This window comes from Carettochelys insculpta, chromosome 1 (assembly GCF_033958435.1).
Source record: "Carettochelys insculpta isolate YL-2023 chromosome 1, ASM3395843v1, whole genome shotgun sequence".
NCBI classification, from domain to species: domain Eukaryota; kingdom Metazoa; phylum Chordata; order Testudines; family Carettochelyidae; genus Carettochelys; species Carettochelys insculpta.
Window position 1 is genome coordinate 373,607,731 of NC_134137.1, and position 17,367 is coordinate 373,625,097.

General features: G+C 52.1%; 1 protein-coding gene across 2 annotated transcripts in view; it reads right to left on the reverse strand.

The window, feature by feature from the left end:
• Positions 1-17,367, reverse strand: part of PLXNA4 (plexin A4) — a 685,503-nt gene that overhangs the window by 132,560 nt on the left and 535,576 nt on the right. For both annotated transcript variants that reach the window (XM_074975729.1, XM_074975721.1), the window contains one exon: positions 4,439-4,535. In XM_074975729.1, coding sequence (XP_074831830.1) covers positions 4,439-4,535 — 97 coding nt within the window. The remainder of the gene's footprint in view (positions 1-4,438; positions 4,536-17,367) is intronic.

A 17,367-nucleotide genomic window follows, 5' to 3' on the forward strand; every position in this document is an offset into this window, starting at 1 on the left:
ACTGGGTGCACAAAAAACCCAGGACTGCATGAGGTGTCAATCACTGTGTGCCCCAGTGCACTGGGCACAGGACCCTCTTCTGCCCTTAGTTCTCTGTCAAAGCGAGCACACCCTGCATTTGTCTCCCAGATACGCCCTGATCTTTGGCTCCCAATGAATGCAGCTGCCTCCTTGTAGGGGCGTCACCTCGCCAACTCTTCCAGCTCCCTGGCCCAGCATGGTTTACTACGTGACAGGAATGACTATTGAAAAGCTGGCATCTCCTTTTGCAGGATCAGGGAGTGGAGGTAGAAGCAGCAGGTCTGGACCTGTCTCTGCTCTGCTTGATCTCGGACAAGGCACTCTTTCTCTCTTTCCCTGCCCACCCTATGTTTGTCTTATCTATATCAATTAAGAGCTGTTTGAAGCAGTGATTGTCTCCCACTGCATGTCTGTACAGTGGGCCCCAGACTCAGCAGGGGCCCCGCAGAACTGGTGAAATACAAACAAATAACACATACATAGGGAGGCAGGATGCCTATACAAGCCTGTCCTCTATTGAGCTGCTAACCGTTCAAAGGGTGTCTCAAACTCAGCCCGCAACCACCTCTTGCTGACTGCTGACCTGGGGCCTTTCCCAGCAGAGATGCCAATGGTTAGGAGTTGTAGGGTGGTTTGATGATGGGAACTCCCATGTGGCTTGGGGCTTGGCCCATCAAACCCCAAGACTGATGTTATGATTATGTCATGGAGACTTCTGGGGATGCCTGTGACATTTTCTACCTCAGTCCTGGGGGCGAGGGAGAGGTGGTGGGTGGGAAATGGGCTGGAGCTGTCAGCTGGTGGCCTCCAGGGATGGCAGAAGGACCCTTCAGGCGCCAAGCCACCATGTGTGTCAGAGGGATCTCAGGAGCCCCCGGACGCTGCAGGCCACAGCAAGGAACCAGAAATCCCAGATGTGTTGGATACAGAACCCTTCTCCCTCCCCATATTGTTAGGGATATTTTTACTAAAAGTCAGGGACAGGTCCTGGGCAAGGTTTCCTCTAATCTTTCCCATCCACGTGCAGAATAAATGTTACAGGCACTGAGGCACGTGTGGATGTTCACCACCAGGAGAAGGAGACAACCGAGCTAAAATCAGCGGGGTGACTTTTGAATTTCTCTCAAGCACACAGCTCTCCGGGAACACTGGTGATGAGCCTCTGTGAATTTCTGATCGTTGCCCAGGACCTGCCCAGGATTTTTACTAAAAACACCCGTCAAAATCTTGGCCTTAGTCAGGGTCATTCCTGAGTGTAGCCACGGTCCTGCAGAGAGGAAAGGCCAGTGCTTAGCAAGCCGACTCCATGACCAAGCTCCCCATCCTAATGGAGCTTGCAGCCAGCCACTCTGTTCCTGGAGTCACAGTCAGTCCGATTTCACCCAGTGAGCCCACAGCCAAAGCTAAGGCTGTGTCTACGCTGGGGAAAGTAAGTCGAATGCAGACATGGTGAACCCTCGATGTAATGGACTCATGGTGGGGAGGAGTGTTCGTTAAGCCAGAATGTCTGTCAAATACAAGGCTGTACTCTCCACCCAGCCCCACCAGGTTCCCTGAGCCCCAGCCCCCGCTTCCCCATCCCGCCTCCAAAAGAAAAAAAAAAAAAAAAAGCTCAGGGACTCACCAGACTTCAGCCTCTGGAGCTGGAACCACCAGAGCCTTTCACGTGGCTGCAGCTGCCAGACTGTGGCGGGGACCCCACCATGAGTGGCTGCAGGCACCTTGTCATGTGGCTGCAGGAGCCTAGCCACGCGTGGTTGAAGGGGCCACCGTGCTCCCTGGAGGATCTGCTGGCATGGCCATGAGCTCCTTCAACCAGGGGTTCCCTCCTCCAGGCTGTGGCAGAGGTAAGTCCCTTAACTTTTTTTTGGGTGAGAGGAGCAGGGGGAATTTAGGATTTCACAGACTCCAATGGACTTCAGGGACAATGGGGTTGTCCGCTGTTCCTGAAGTCTGCTAAATCGGGGTCCGTAAAATCCAGGGTTTACTGTACACAATTCTAGCTATCAAGTATCAGAGGGGTAGCAGTGTTAGTCTGGATCTGTAACAGCAACGAAGAATCCTGTGGCACCTTATAGACTAACAGAAAAGTTTTGAGCATGAGCTTTCGTGAGCACAGACTGCTGTTGAAGTGAGTCTGTGCTCATGAAAGCTCATGCTCAAAACTTTTCTGTTAGTCTATAAGGTGTCACAGGACCCTTCATTGCAATTTTAGCTATGGCAATTGCCCAGCTAGAATAGATGCATCTGCAATCAACTCACCGGGGTGTTTCTCACTGAATAAGGTCGATGGGAGATTTTCTCCCATCGATCTCCCTTACTCCTCCTGTCTTGCGAGGAGTACAAGGGTCAATGCCAACCCCTGATAGGTCGATTTCATGCATCCCTACCAGATGTGTGAAATCGAACCCCGGAAGATTCCCCCAGTGTAGGTCGATCTTCTGGAACAGTGTAGACATAGCCTGTGTGCTGAGGAACGTCCGAGGGAAAGCAGTGATGCTGTGCAGAGAGCATCTTTGTGGATGGGATTATTTGTACAGCGCCTTGCGCATGCTGAACCCGGCATAGGCAGGTTCTTGCCACTCAGACGAGTAATCTCCATCTGCAACTGTCTGAGGCAAGCCTTGCTGCTCTCTGCAGACTGCAGCAGTCTCAGGCTCCGAGAAGCTGCGGCAGGGAAATCGCTGTTAGAACAGCTGATTAGAAGGGCTGGGCTTTCCCACTGTGAAAATTACACTCTTGTTAATGTGCCATGGATGGAAAATCCCTTTGATGTCCTCCACACAGTCGATAGCCATTCAGGCCATTACACGCCGTGCCACTGGCTTTCAAAAGACAGAGGTCGAGAGAAGGAATGGAGGATCAGTAATGGGCTTTGGGGCCTTTCGCCTGCACAGAGATATTTCAAACCCAGTCCAGCTCAGTGGTGAGTAGCTGATGGCTGCTCTGGGGTATTAGGCTAGTGGGCCTTTCAGGGCTGGTCCAATCAACAGAGGACAGCTATGGCCATCACAGATAGCCTTTCCTCCTAGCTGTCTCCTCACAGAGGGCCTGGAGTGGGCAATGGGTTCCCTTCTCAACCCTAGAGAGGACGGACTGTGGCACGGAGAGGGGAGCAGGCTAGGGGAAGCTTGCCCTGCCGCTGTCTTTGCCCTAGGGGTGTTCAGAGGTCCTCGCTCCCCAGGGAGTCTCGCTCACTAAGGGAGCACCCAGGCCCTTTGCTATTTCCTCCCCTGTGTATTGAACTTGGCTCCTGCAGAGCAAGCCAGGCAGCCCTGGGCTGCACAGACCGAGGCAGCTCGGCCTACTTGGGGCCTGGTAAGAGGAGCACATGGTGCATTGTTGGAAGAAGCCGATCAGCCGCTTAGATGAACGTGTCACCTCTCCCTTGTTGATTATCAGCCTCTGGGTCCCTGACAGAGCAGGCAGGCAAACAGGTGCCCAGGGGCCAGAGACCACGGAGGTGGGTGAGCGGAGAAGAAGAGGGGATAGGCTGCGCACTTTATGGCAGAAGATGCGTCACCGTCCAGTCACCCCTCCCACAGTGCAGCACAGGCCTTCTCTGGAGAGAGCCACAGCCAAGCCTCCCTAGCCTTGGGTTGAGGTAGGGAAAGTTCCGGGGGAAGCTGGAGAGCTGAGGAGGAGGATAGCGGTAGAACGGAGGAGAACCAAGTGAAAGGGGGAATGGGGGTCCAGAAAAGGGAAACCTCTAAGGGGACAGGGCGTAGAGTGAGAGAAGCAATGGAAAGCCAGAAAGGATCTAAGCGGGGAGTTGGCCAAGAGCAGGATGGAATGAGAGGCTGAGGAAGGAGTGGAAAATCCAGAGCCAGGGAAAATCTGGGGGGAAGCTGGGTTTGTCTCCAGGCTGTGGCTGAATGTGTGACAGCCTCCAGTGAGAGGCAGATCTGCCCTTCGCCATCTGCTGCCTTTAGCTGGAGCCAGGCTCTCCTGTCAGGAGTGAGTCTCAGTTCTTGTCCATTGTCACTTCATTTCATTCAACTGTTCCTCATGGGCAGGCTGCCCCTGCCCTCCCCATTCATTATCACATCACATGCAAACAGAGACGGGCAGCACTGCAGGTGCATTAACTTGAAGAGCCTTACTGAAAAGGGGGCGTAGGGGAGAGAAGGTAGGGAGGAGGTGATGGGGGCAGTGGGGAGCGATGCAAGAGAAGACAGGGAGAAGGAAAGAGCAAACAGAAAGTGAAGAGAGTGGGAGGGAGATGGGGGAGGGGAATCCCATGTCCCAGGTCCTCAGAGCAAAACCAGAGCAGAGAAATTAGTAATTTGCTGAGGGCACCGAACAACGGTGAGGTAGATTGCACAGATAAATGGTGGCTGCTTTGTTAAGTGTGTGGAGTGATATGGTCTGTTGCTAAGGTTACTGCTTCCAAGGACAAGTTGAAATAATTCTTTACCTTTGTTGTGCGCTGGGTTGTCAATGTTGAAATTCCCATTCCACACGACTGTCAGCTCCACCGGCAGGCTGTTAATCTCCATCCCTTCGTATGAATACTAAAAACAGGAAAGAAAAACAAAACATCAGGCCCAGCACATGGGACAGCCCCCACCATGAACTATGGGCACAGGAAATGGCACCTCCACTTTCCCTCCCTACGTGCTGCTGTCTGTGGGGACTCCTACAGCTGAGCGCTCAGCAGGATGGTAACCAGCCACTCTCAGTGGAGAGAACTTCTCTCCCTCTTTCAAAGTCTGGTGGCCCTCAGGCATTAGCAGTTAAGGGAACACCCTAGAAGTCAGGTGTATCTCTTAAGCTTCCTGGTTCCACAGATACCTCTGAGGAGCCCTTTCCAGTTGTTGGGTTTATTTCTGAGGTGTACGTCATAGCTGTTGGGCATATTGGGTGTTGAGTGCATCGCTGAAGTGTATCTTCCAGGAACTGGGTGTGCTTTAATGTTGTTGCATATATCTTTCGAGTGTCCCTTCCAATTTTTGGGGGTACCTCTCTGAGGCATTAGGTGTACCTCAGAGGCTTTTGGTGTGTCTCTGAGGCACTGGGTATATCTCAGAAGCATTGGATGTAGCTCTGAGGCATTTGCTGTATTACTGCAGTGTTGGGTGTATCTCTGAGGGACAAGGTATATCTCTGAGGCATTAGGTATACTGGTTTCAGACGGATAGCTGTGTTAGTCTGTTGAGTGTGTGTCTGAGTTGCATCTGCATGGGGTGTGGTGCTGAAGTCAGAATACTCCCCTCAAAATTAACCATATCTCAGCTAGAGCTTATGCCCTCACAGCTTCACAAGAATTAGCATGGATTCAGACAACCACAAGCAGATCAGAAAGACCAGCCCAATAACCAAGCTTTCATTTGACTGTATTACACTGAACTGCCCACTATGCCACATCACTGGCATTGTACCTTTGCATGGTCCCCCATTCCACTTCAAAGAGACCAAAAATGTTTTACAAGCTGGGTGCAAAATGCAGCCACCTCTGGGGTGGAAGGTGGCAGCTGCTTAGCAGTGCCCAGTAACACCATGCAGCAGATGAGTGTAGGACGTGAAGAATGCTGTCCTGAGTTGACATTGGCAGGGGGAATTTTAAGTAAGCAAACTACATTTACCAGCATGGGATTTCTGCTTGGCCACCAAGACTATCATCACTGATCTTGAGATGACGTTCCTAGGATTTTTAATGGGAGCAGGCAGTGAAAATATGGGTTTCACAACTCATTTAAATCATCACACCTCGGTGCTCCGAGGCCACATGCAGTGTGATTTCTGCCCGTTTATTCAGAAGGAAACCCAGAAGTGACTGAGTCTCCAAAGCTGCAGTGCCTGACACCTTGTGCTTCCCCACGCCCACGACATGCCTTACCCCGTGCCAGACTGCAGAAGCCCAGCTGGACCAAGGCAATTTGTGAAGTGAGCACGCATGGTGTCACTCTCTTACTAGTTAATTAAAGTTAAACTCAGACTTTGGTTGGATGTGCCTTTAAATTTGTGAACAAACATAACATAACTGTTTGGTTGATGGTCTCAAACAAAGCCCTGATCCCACCCAGGGCTCTGGGAAAGGATGAAAGGACCTTCTGGCTGAGCCACTCCACACGGAAACACATGCTAGCCTTCTTAATGGGCCTGCTGGCTCCTGATTGGTTAGTGTCCCTTCCTGACAAAACAAGGGCCTGAAGGGCTTTGTTTGGTGGTACCCAGGCCTGAGTAGGGTTTCCTAAGCAGAGGCATGTCAGAGCGCTGATGACTGTAGTAGGAGATCCCATCACACCGGCCCACTTCTAATTAATAGCTGAGAACTAAGCTTAAAGCCCAAGGCGCACAGCCCAGATCCTCATATATCTAGGTGCCTAACACCTATTGATGACTTGTGCCTGTTCTGGAATCACCATAGGGCTGGTCCCTTAGTGATCCACCCTGGGGCCATATTTACTAAGCAGCAGTTTCCTTGGCTATGCTGGCTCCAAAGTCTACCCTCAGGAGGAGTGTGAGCTACTTTCAAGGATAAGGAAAGGAATTAAGAGCTCTTCTGAACCTTTGACTCAGCTGGGAACCTCTCCTGAGGTTTCAGTCACTTTGGCTCCTTTCTCCCACCAACCCATTATTTTACTCAGCTTCTTGCATTTCTTGCAAGACAGGAAGCAGAACTTCCAACAACCCTCAAGAAGAGACGTTTCCATGGAGATGGATCCTGGGGCATTTACTCCAGTTTTGCTTGGTCCACACTTGGGCCAAACTCCCTCTTGCCATCATTAGGAGTTTGTCTAGGTACAGGCTGAAGATGCAGTCAGGGAGACCCCAGGACATTTCTGGGACACGGGAAAGGTTTGGGGACCTCACAAGCCTGATTCCTAGACTAAATGGCTGTGCAGAAGCCAAGGCGCAGAGCCTTTTACAGGTGGGCTCACCCAGAACTACTAGCTGTCACGTAATTGCAGGGTAAAAGGCATGATGATTTCAGCCCATTACGACAGAGTTAGCGCTAGTTACATGGTGATTTCTTTCTAAGCAAGCTAAATGCAATTAGTGCATAATCTGCAGGTACCTGTGATTATGATTTAGTGGCTGTGTGGTTACCATGGAGGTAAAGAGTACTCCCAGGATTGCAATGCCCTGTACAGTACGGCAGCACCCGCCAATCTACTCAGAATTAGCATTTTTATGACACTTCTCGGTGTCACTTGGAATAAACTGTGGGATAATGCAAACCTCTGAGCCTCTCCTCAAAACATTGATTTTCCACTGCACACCTTTCTGCACAGCAAAGCCAGAACAGCCCGAGAGACAGGGCTGCTGGAGCAAGAACCCGAGCAGTGGATTCTCTGCAACCCTGTAGCATCTGGAGATCTCCAAACACTGTACAAGCACCAAGTAACTATCGCTGGCAATGTGTCTTGGAAAGGAAGCTGACACCACCCCACTTAGACAGGGAAAACTGAGGCACAGAGTGCCTAAGTGATTTACCCAGGGTCACACAGTGAGTAAGAATACACCTCTGGAATCCTGGTGCTTAGATCTGCAGGCTAACCACCCACACACATGCACAGAGTGAATCTGCATAACAGCACACACTACACTTCTCTCCGCCAGCCCACTCTGGGGGACCTCCAAGGGATTTTGCTAAGGGTCTGAACTTTGGAGCACTTGCCCAAACCTTTTAAAGTCCGTGTCGTCACTCATAGAAGCCCTGGGTTAAACAGCAGAGAAAACCCCCTAAGTGCTAAAACAGCCTGGAGATAAAACCAACAAGTGGGAACCAAGAGACCTGGGCTCGTCCGATCCTGGCTCTGAGACTGACTTTCTGTGATATCTTCAGCAAGTCACTTTGGCTTTTTGGGCCTCAATTTGCCATAAAGAGATGCCTCTGCCACTTTGCCCTGTCGTAGTAATGAGTTAAAGTCCAGAGAGCCATGGGAGAGGCACTGTGGGATTCCTATCAGAAAAGATCACAGGGAAAGCCAATGAATGCATCATCTCCCAGGGTGAACTGGCTCCTTCCTGTGCCATGTCTTGCACCTGCAGATCCCCCCTCTGCAGGAATCAAAGCCTTTTACCCATAATGCTGTGCAGGGAGGTGCCCAGCCCACTTCCAAAAGGAGCCTTCATTTTTACGAGACAGTGAAATGTGTCAATTTGTTCTGACTAAACCCTACACCTGCTGCTCTGTCTGAGGCTGCCTCTGCAGACACAGCTGCCTGGCGACAGAAGAGGACTCGCGCCAGACTAATGAAAGCCAGTTGGAGGGCAGGGAGGCTGATTCCTCAAGCAGCGAGTGCTGAAAACACTTTCTTCATTGCACAGGGCGGTTTTAGAGAGGCAGATCTACCTTGGGCTGCTCCCTCACACCAATGAGATGCCGGCTGGAGCTCCACCCGCTGCAGCAGCTCTGGTAGGAAAGGCACAACTCCATCAGGGTGAGGTTGGTAGGAACGATCGGGATATTCCTGGGCACCGTGGGTTGATTTTAAACGCACCTTCTGCCTCGAGAGACCATCTCCCTATGCGTGACGGGAGTTAGCAGCTAGCACTGCAGAGCCCGCGCCGTAAGCAATAGTCAGCTGAGTCCCATCCCGCCTTGTGGCAGTGCTGCCACCAACAACCCGGTGGGCTGGCTGCAGCACTGGAAGTGGTGAGGTGTGAGATGCATTTAACTGAACTCAGTGGAGTTGCTCTGGTGGTGGAATCTGGTCGGGGGGCGGGCTATAAACAATGGGATTCACATATCTCTCTTAGCAAAACTCCTCCACAGGCCTGCTGGGGGGCGGGGTGGGGAGGGAGGTGTTAGAAGGCAATTACCCAGGGGCCTGGCAATTAAAAAGGGCCTGGGGCCGCCAGCCACCCAGAATCCCTGTGCTCTTTGAACTACCACTGGCGTGCTGTACGATGCATCCCAGGCAGCACTAAGGCCTGTTGGGGGCGGCCGCCAGGCACTCTGGTGATGCTGAGGGCTGGATGCCCCAGCCCCGCCCCTTCCCCTCCCAGGAATGTGGAGTCTTGCCCAGGGGCCCACTGAGGCTGTTGGTTCCCCTGCTCCTTCCACTCAGCCAGTCTACACTAGTGGGTCTGAGCCCAGAGTTCTTGAACCTCTGTGGTGCTGGGTCCCTTGGCCATCTCCCAGGGGCCACACTGCACTTTGTTGCTGCTCACGCCACCAAGCGGTAAAACACCAGGTGAGTGATGTGCCTTCCCAGGCTGGCAGGAAGCTGACGTTCACGCCCTTGGCCAGGTATTTTACTGCTTTTGATGGAGGACGGTGAAGTGGAACCAGTCCCGTCCAACGCGTGAAGCCCATTCTTGGGACACGGTGGGGCGGGAGGACGGAGAGTGTTGTGGGGACAAAGCAATTAACCCACATCACTCTCAGTCCTGCTTTGACCAAGAGTCACTCGCTCACTGAAGCTCCAACCCAAAGCCCGTGGGGGTCACCAACTTCAGTGGGCCTTGGACCAGGTCATAAGAACATGCACTGTGTGTACTGGAAGGCAGAGAGAATGACCTTGCAGGTGCTTAGATCTCCATTGGAGAAGCCAGGCTCCTGGGCGAGGGAAACTCAGACTACCGGGGTCTGTGTCTGTATGTGCTTAGCGCAGTTTTCCCCAGGGTCTGCACAGAGTGTAGTCTCCCCTTGCTCTGCACAGGCCAGTGACAGTCACACAGGCAGCTACACATCTGCAGCAAAACTGACCCCCAAGGGCCATGGAGACTGTCCAACACTAAACAAAAGGCAGCTTGTAGGCCCAGAAGCAGGTTGGCAGGGGTCTTTTGGGACAAGGCAAAGGGGTTGTATAAACTGCACCAACAGAATCAGAGTGAGCAGGCTCCACGTTCCCAGCCTTTTCCCAGGCCTCTGTCGCCTCCAGTCACTATGGGGGCCATGTGGCGCTCAAAGAGCAAGCCCACCTGCCCACCTGGCTCTGTGGCATGCAGGGAACACATTACAACCATGCACAGAGGCTGCACTGCCCTCCAGTTAATTTCCAGGTGCATTCCAAGTGCTGCCCCTCATCGCCAATGGTTTGGCTTGGGATAGCTCAGAGATCACCGCTTTCTTAGCAGTCAGAGGTTCAGCCTCAGGTCTGGGCACCACCTATGTCCCCAGCTGAGCTCAATTTTGCATTCACTGGATGGTGCAGTTGAGCGAGGATGTCTCAGCTAGCAGGCACCAGGTTCTTATAGTTGGTGCTTTCTAAGTGGAAGGCACTGGACTCAGAGTTCCCTGAGTCTGCTAACCTTCCATTTGGCATGAACAAATGGGCCCGGTAAAACCATTCTTGGTAACTTTGCGCTGGGAAAATCAACAGTGGTGTAAATTTCAGCACATCTGCCTTGAAGAAGCCGAGCTACAACCATAAGGTCAAACGTGGGTGCAAAACAAAAAAAAACAAATATTAGGGCCTCAAACTGCACCTGCGAAAGAGAGATGGCCTTTTCCCAGCATGGCCCTGTGTTTAAGAGCTGCGGAAGGACTGTGAGAGAAAGCCATTTGCAGAGCACTAGAAGTGTGACTGGTCCTACAAACTCCAGAAACTATAGATGTATTCCTGAGTACCACTCATTGAATCTTTATCAACTAGCTGGATATTTACATGTACACAGATCTAGAGCACCCCATCTTTTAAATCAAACACCTTCTGGCCACACCCCTTTACACAGCATAAATCCATCAACCACAAGGCACTCTCTAAGAATGGCTGTTTAATACAGGAATGGTTAAACTCTCTGATTATTGCTGCATCTAGAGAGAAGCCAGGAGTAAAACTGTAATAGCAGCTCAGTTGCTAACTAACTGAACTTTGCAAACATTCACTGTTTAATCTGCACAGCACCTCTCATTTTATAGATGGGGAAACCAAAGCAAGGTGGCTTGCCCCAGGAGACACAGAGAATCAGCGTCAGAGATGGTATGACAAATACGGTAGTCCTGCCACCTTGCAGCTAAGAAAGAGCATGCAGCAACTGTAAATGCTACGTAATTCAAACGCAGCATATCACAATGGCCGCACTGAGTTAGAATAACGCTCCATCTAGCCCAGCACCCTGTCCTCTGATGGTAGCCAATGCCATGAGTTTCAGAGGGAATGAACAGAGCAGGGACATTTCAAGTGATCCCTCCCCCACCATTTGGGCCCAGCTTCTGACAGTCAAAAGTTTAGGGATACCCACAGCATGGGATTGTACCTCTCACCATCTTGGCTAATAACCATTGGTGGAGTGTGGTGAGCAAGACAAGAGAAGCCATTTGTCTGCTCCACTCTGTGCTGATTAGGTCTCAATTGGAGTATTGTGTCCCGTTCTGGGCACCACATTTTAGGAAAGATGTGGAGAAACTGGAGAAGGTCCGGAGAAGAGTAATAAGAGCAATTAAAGGTCTAGAGAACATGAGCTATGAGGGAAGACTGAATGAACTGGGCTTGCTTAGTGCAGAAGAGAAGAATGAGAGTGGACAGGATATGAGTTTAAGTACCTAAAAGGGAGGAGGGGAAAAACTGTTCTCCCTGAGGACAAGGGAGGTTTAGGTTGGACATCAGGAAAAACTCCCTAACTGAGAGGGTGGTTAAACACTGGAATAAATCGCCTAGGGCGGTTGTGGAATCTCCATCACCGGAGACATTTAAGAGCAGATTTGATAGACACCTATCACGGATGGTCTAGCTGGTGCTTGGCCCTGCCGTGAGGACAGGGGACTGGACTTGATGACCGCTGGAGGTACCCCCCATGCCGTTCTAGTGTTCTATGACCTCTCCTCCATGAACTTATTGCATTCTTTTTTGAACCCACTCATACTTTTGGCTTTCACAACATTCCCAGCACTGCAGGTTGGCTGTTGAGCAAATAAGTACTTCCTGGTGTTTGTTTTAAACCTACTGTCTGTTAATGTCATTGGTGACCCCTAGCTCTTATGTTATGTGAAAGAGTAAATAACACTTTATCTTCTCCACACCTTTCCTGATTTTATGCATCTCTGGCCTCTCCTCTCCCTTCCTTGTCTCTTTTCTAAGCTGAACAATCTCCTACTTTTCAATCTCTCCTCTTATGAAAGCTGTTTCACACCCCTAATAATTTATGTTGCCTCTCTTTGTCTTTCTCATTTCTAATATAGCTGTTTTGAGATGGGGTGACCAGAACAGTGTGCAGTAATCAAGTTGTGGGTGGATCATGGATTTATATAGTGGCATTACGACATTTTCAAGAGCTGCAGTGTTGGGAGGTGTGTATAGGGGAGGCAGAAGGCATAAATGGATCTTTAACAGGGTCCATATGTCACCCATCTTATTTTAACATCTGTTTTCTGCCACCACTTTACACATTCCTGTGTAAAGCAAAACTGAGCCTGGAGCTATGAAACCTCAATGGATTCTGTGGGGATTTCATTACCACATGTACCCTTAATTAAAAACCCCGGCAGCTGAGCAAACCTACGAGGCTGCATATTTCCACAGTGCCCGGCATGTGCAGTTAGATGTGTATGACCATGCAGAGGGAACCAAACATGCAGCTTGCACAGAGGACAATCAAAGGTCAAGATCAAAAAACAAAGGCCCTGTATGAACAGCCGCAGACCACCACACCCGGGGTAATGCCAGGAGGGCAAAGTGATTCATCACTTCTCCACCCAAGGTGGGGCATTCACAAGGAGCAGGAAGTAGTCCCAGGGAGGCTGCACATTACTGTGGTTTTTAGTACAGGTTGAACCTCTCTAGTCCAGCACTCTCTTGTCTGGCAGCCTCCATAATCTGGCATGAATTTAGCCAGCCAGATGGCCACACTCATGATAAAAGGTTAAGTTTCCCATGATCCCAGAAAGTTTTCTTTTTTTCCAGTCACTACCCCGGCTCTCAGCGTTCTGTGCTGTTCTTTTGCTGCAATCCACCCTTTCCATGTCTTCTGAGAGCCCAGTTAGCAGTGGAAGTGTTGGTAATGCTGCTAGACAATATTGACCTCCTGCAGTCTGGCAAATTCTCTCATTCAGCACCACTCGGGTCCTGAGAGCGCCAGACAACAGACATTCAACCTGTACTTGCTCTTTTGTCCCGAGTGTGGCAAGAAAGAGGGAAGACAGTCCTCTGGTTGAGACTGGGCTGAGATCCAGGGAAACTGGGTCTAGCTCTGCCACAGACTTCGTGACTTTGAGCAAATCATTTAACCTGTTTCTAACACACTTCCCCACCCAGAAGTAGGGGAAAATAGCTTTTCTGTTCATCCACCTTGGTCCCTGTGGTTTATACTGGTCCCTGCCGCTAGCACAGTGGGGTTCTGATCTTGGGTGGGGCTTCTAGGTGCTACTTTAATAGAAACAGCAATTAAGATACAAGTGAGTGCCCAGGCCCTCCTCCATCCCTCTGAGTTACACATAAGAGCAGCTCTAATACCTCCTGCAAACAGGATCACGATCTCCCCTGCTCTCTCTCTCTGTGTGTGCACCCAAACACTCCTGAGCTCATTAAGCTCAAGTGCACTAAGTTCCCATTAAGACAGCTCCTCTTCACCCACTGCAGAGCTACCCAGAGGTCTCAAGCACACAGCGAAGCTCACATCTCTGGGGCACAACAAAGGCTCAGATGAAGCACTCGGCTGGGAATTAACTGCCAGGATGAGTCCACGTGGCTTGTGAGGGCTCGGGCCAGCTGGGGGGGGCAGAAGATCAAATAGAGTGGGTGTGTGTACCTAGCTCATAGGAGTTAGCCATGGTCCCTGCAGTCCATCCCTCGCCTACCTGCTGGCTGCCTGTGCATGATGCTTGCTGAGAGTTTTGGCCAGTCTAGCTTCAGATGACTGCATGTGGCAAGGCTCCCACTGCTTCCTATGGGGGATGCTGTTCCATGCTCTCATCGCACTGTTACAGCCATTATTCATGGCTGTATTTTTTTCAGCCCCCTGCCTGGCCACTGGGTTTCCTGCCCCAGCTCATGGGCCAGCTGGGTTGCAGCCCTCTGGATAAGGAGTGCAGTGCATAGTGGTAAGCAGGGTCAGTGGGGGGTGGTGATTGCTTTCCTTGCATGATGCAATGGCACATAGGGCCCAGGCTGAGCAGTTCAACAACCTGATGAGAACAATGATTGCCCCGAAACACACTGCCTGGTATGACTTACTGCTGTTATTAAATGAAACATCACCACAAAGGCATGTACAGCGCCACTGATAGCCACTCAGAAAAGCTGGTCCCCTCCCCAGGGCCTCAGGGCACTTCTTAATTGAAGATGGAGTTATTCAAAAATTCTCTATTTAAAATGAGAGGGCCTGATTCTGATCTCAGCTACCCTGGTGTAATCCAGAGTAACTCCAAAACAGGTAAGGGCTCCCATTTTGATCTCAGCTACCCCAGTGTAAATCCAAAGCAGCTCCCATGACTTGGAGAGTTGCTCCCAATTTATACCAGCTGTGGCAGAGTCAAGCTGTGTCTACACGTGCACGCTACTCCGAAGTAGCGGCACTAACTTCAAAATAGCGCCCGTCGCAGCTACACGCGTCGGGCGCTATTTCGAAGTTAACTTCGACGTTAGGCGGCGAGACGTCGAAGTCGCTAACCTCATGAGGGGATCGGAATAGCGCCCTACTTCGACGTTCAACGTCGAAGTAGGGACCGTGTAGACGATCCGCGTCCCGCAACGTCGAAATTGTGGGGTCCTCCATGGCAGCCATCAGCTGGGGGGTTGAGAGACACTGTCTCTCCAGCCCGTGCGGGGCTCTATGGTCACTGTGTGCAGCAGCCCTTAGCCCAGGGCTTCTGGCTGCTGCTGCTGCAGCGGGGGATTCATGCTGCATGCACAGGGTCTGCAACTCGTTGTCGGCTCTGTGGATCTTGTGGTGTTTAGTGCAAGTGTGTCTGGGAGGGGCCCTTTAAGGGAGCAGCTGGCTGTTGAGTCCACCGTGTGACCCTGTCTGCAGCTGTGCCTGGCACTCTTATTTCGATGTGTGCTACTGTGGCGTGTAGACGTTCCCTCGCTGCGCCTATTTCGATGTGGTGCTGCGCAACGTCGATGTTGAACATCGACGTTGCCAGCCCTGGAGGACGTGTAGACGTTATTCATCGAAATAGCCTATTTCGATGTTGCCACATCGAAATAGGCTACTTCGATGTAGGCTTCACATGTAGACGTAGCCTCAGTCTCGTTCCTGGGCCCCAGGTCCTCCGTTTAGTCCACTGCCCCCACCATATGTCCCATTACCTTGCTGAAGCAGAGGACAGTCTGGAGGGGGGAAACCCAGCCCCTACCCACTCATTCCAGGTTCCAGACCAGGGACCCTGGATGGCGACTACCAGTGAGAGCTGACTCCCTTCACCCTCACCCCTGCAGCTCCTCTCCCTGGGCCACCTTCCCCAGACAATTCCCCTGGTACCTCTTCCCTCTAGTGGTAGCTGTGGCAGCCAGCCCCCTCCTGTGGGTGGCTCCTCCAGCTGACCAGACCCCCCAAGTCTCAGGTGGAGCTCCAGGCCCCCTGGGTTGCTAAGGCTCCTCTCCTCTTTTGTGGTCTCTGGTGTTCCTTTAAGTCTCCTTCCTTTGCCTCACTCACCTCCCAAACACTCCTTAACCACCCCTTTTGCCCTGCATGGAGAAGGGCTAATAAAGGTAGCCCTGAGTGGGATCAGCTGGCCCTAACTGAGTTAGGGCGGCCTACTCCTCAGCTGCTCCCACTTTGATTGTCTGCTCTGTTTTTACTCCTGCCTCCCCTCCTGGCCCTGCCCTGCCCTGCCCTGCCGGTTCACCCCTATCGCAGACCCTCGCACCTTCTGTGGCATGAGGGAGAACCTGGTGCACATCTACGTCGAGTGCGCCAGGCTGCAGCCCCTCTTCCGGCTCCTCCAGAACCTCCTCTTGAGGTTCTGGCTGCACTTTTCCCCACACCTCCTCATCTTGTCACACCCTATCCGCGGCCCCACAAAGTCGCGGGACCTCCTCGTCAGCCTCCTCCTGACCATGGCCAAAATGGCCATCTACAAAACCAGGGGGAGGAGGCTGGCAGAGGGGGTGACCTGCAACTATGGGGCCTACTTCTGTTCCTCCCTTTGGTCATGATTCCGAGCAGAGTTCCTCTGGGCGGTGTCCACCGACTCCCTGGACACCTTCAAGGAGCGGTGGGCGCTGCCCGGGGTCCTCTGCTCTGTATCCCCTTCTGGTTCCCTTATTTTAAACCTCTGACCCTCACTCCCACCCCTGTTTTTTCCTTTGTTGTCCCCCGAAATCATTTGGGACAGGTTGCTTTTAGTAGGTCCCCCCTCACTGTGAGAGGGGCCTTTTAGTCATGGGCCTGCCCACTCCCCGGTCTCCAATAGGTGGCCCTGCCCTGCTACAGAGCATAACTGGTCAGAAACTGGGCCTGGGGACAGATGGGGCTTATCTGGGGAAATAAGGGATGGGTCTAAGGTAGGGCTGTTCTGGGATGCTGCTGATGTTGTAGCCAGGCCTGCTGATGGGAGGACGCAAGAGGCAGTTGCACCGGGGCCTGGTGTTTCAGAAGCAGTGGCAGCCGGTGCTCCGTGGTCCTGTGAAGTGCCGCAGCAGCGCTGTTTGGCTGCACATCGCTGTGACAGATCGACAAGTGGGTACTGCAGTCTGGGCAGCAGTGAGAACTACCTGTCCTTTGCCCCGCCCCTTCAACTCTTGGCCACGCCCCTTCCAGGGTACGGTGACAGAGCCCCTCCCACCTTGCCCCAGGGCCTGCAGTGGCTGTGGACGCCTCTGCTCCTGTGTTGAGATCAGTTTGGCTGGAATGGAGGATCTGGCAGATCCACTTCCTGCCCTGCAGAGATCATCTCCCAGGGACAGATGGCCGTGGAAGCAATCTCAGCGCAAGGGACAGCCAGCGGGATCCTCCCGCCACTCCCAGCAAGGAAGCCAAGGCCTGAGTGGAGCATGCGGATGGAATGTCTTTCAGCAGGAGAGGGCTCGCTGTAGGCACACTGAGGGGCAAGCTTGTCCTGCTGCTCCCCAGGCCCATGTCAGGCATCTCCAGCTGGGCCTCCCTAAAATGGGGACGCTGGGTCACTGGCCACATTGAAAATCCTGACCTTCGTCTCCAGGGCCACCCATTCACTACCTCTCCCAGCCCTTGGTTTGCTGTGCCTCCAGCCAGACTAATTCAACAGCCAGTTCAGAGAGTCCCTGGGAATTCACAGCCTAGACTGGCTGGCTGCTCTCTCTCCCTGTGGCTACGGCTTTATGTGGCGCTATAAAGACCTTAGCAGATCCCCCTAATAATCCTCTGAACTTCCGGCTTGCACTTAGGCGAAAGGGAATGAAAGGTGTTTAATGGGCTCTTGGTTTCCAAACCCCAGATTCCCGTGAAAGCCAGAACATGAGATCTCCCCAGCAACAGAGGCAGAATGCTCACGTGTAACTGACCATAAGAGGTGGTTAACGACCTCTAAAC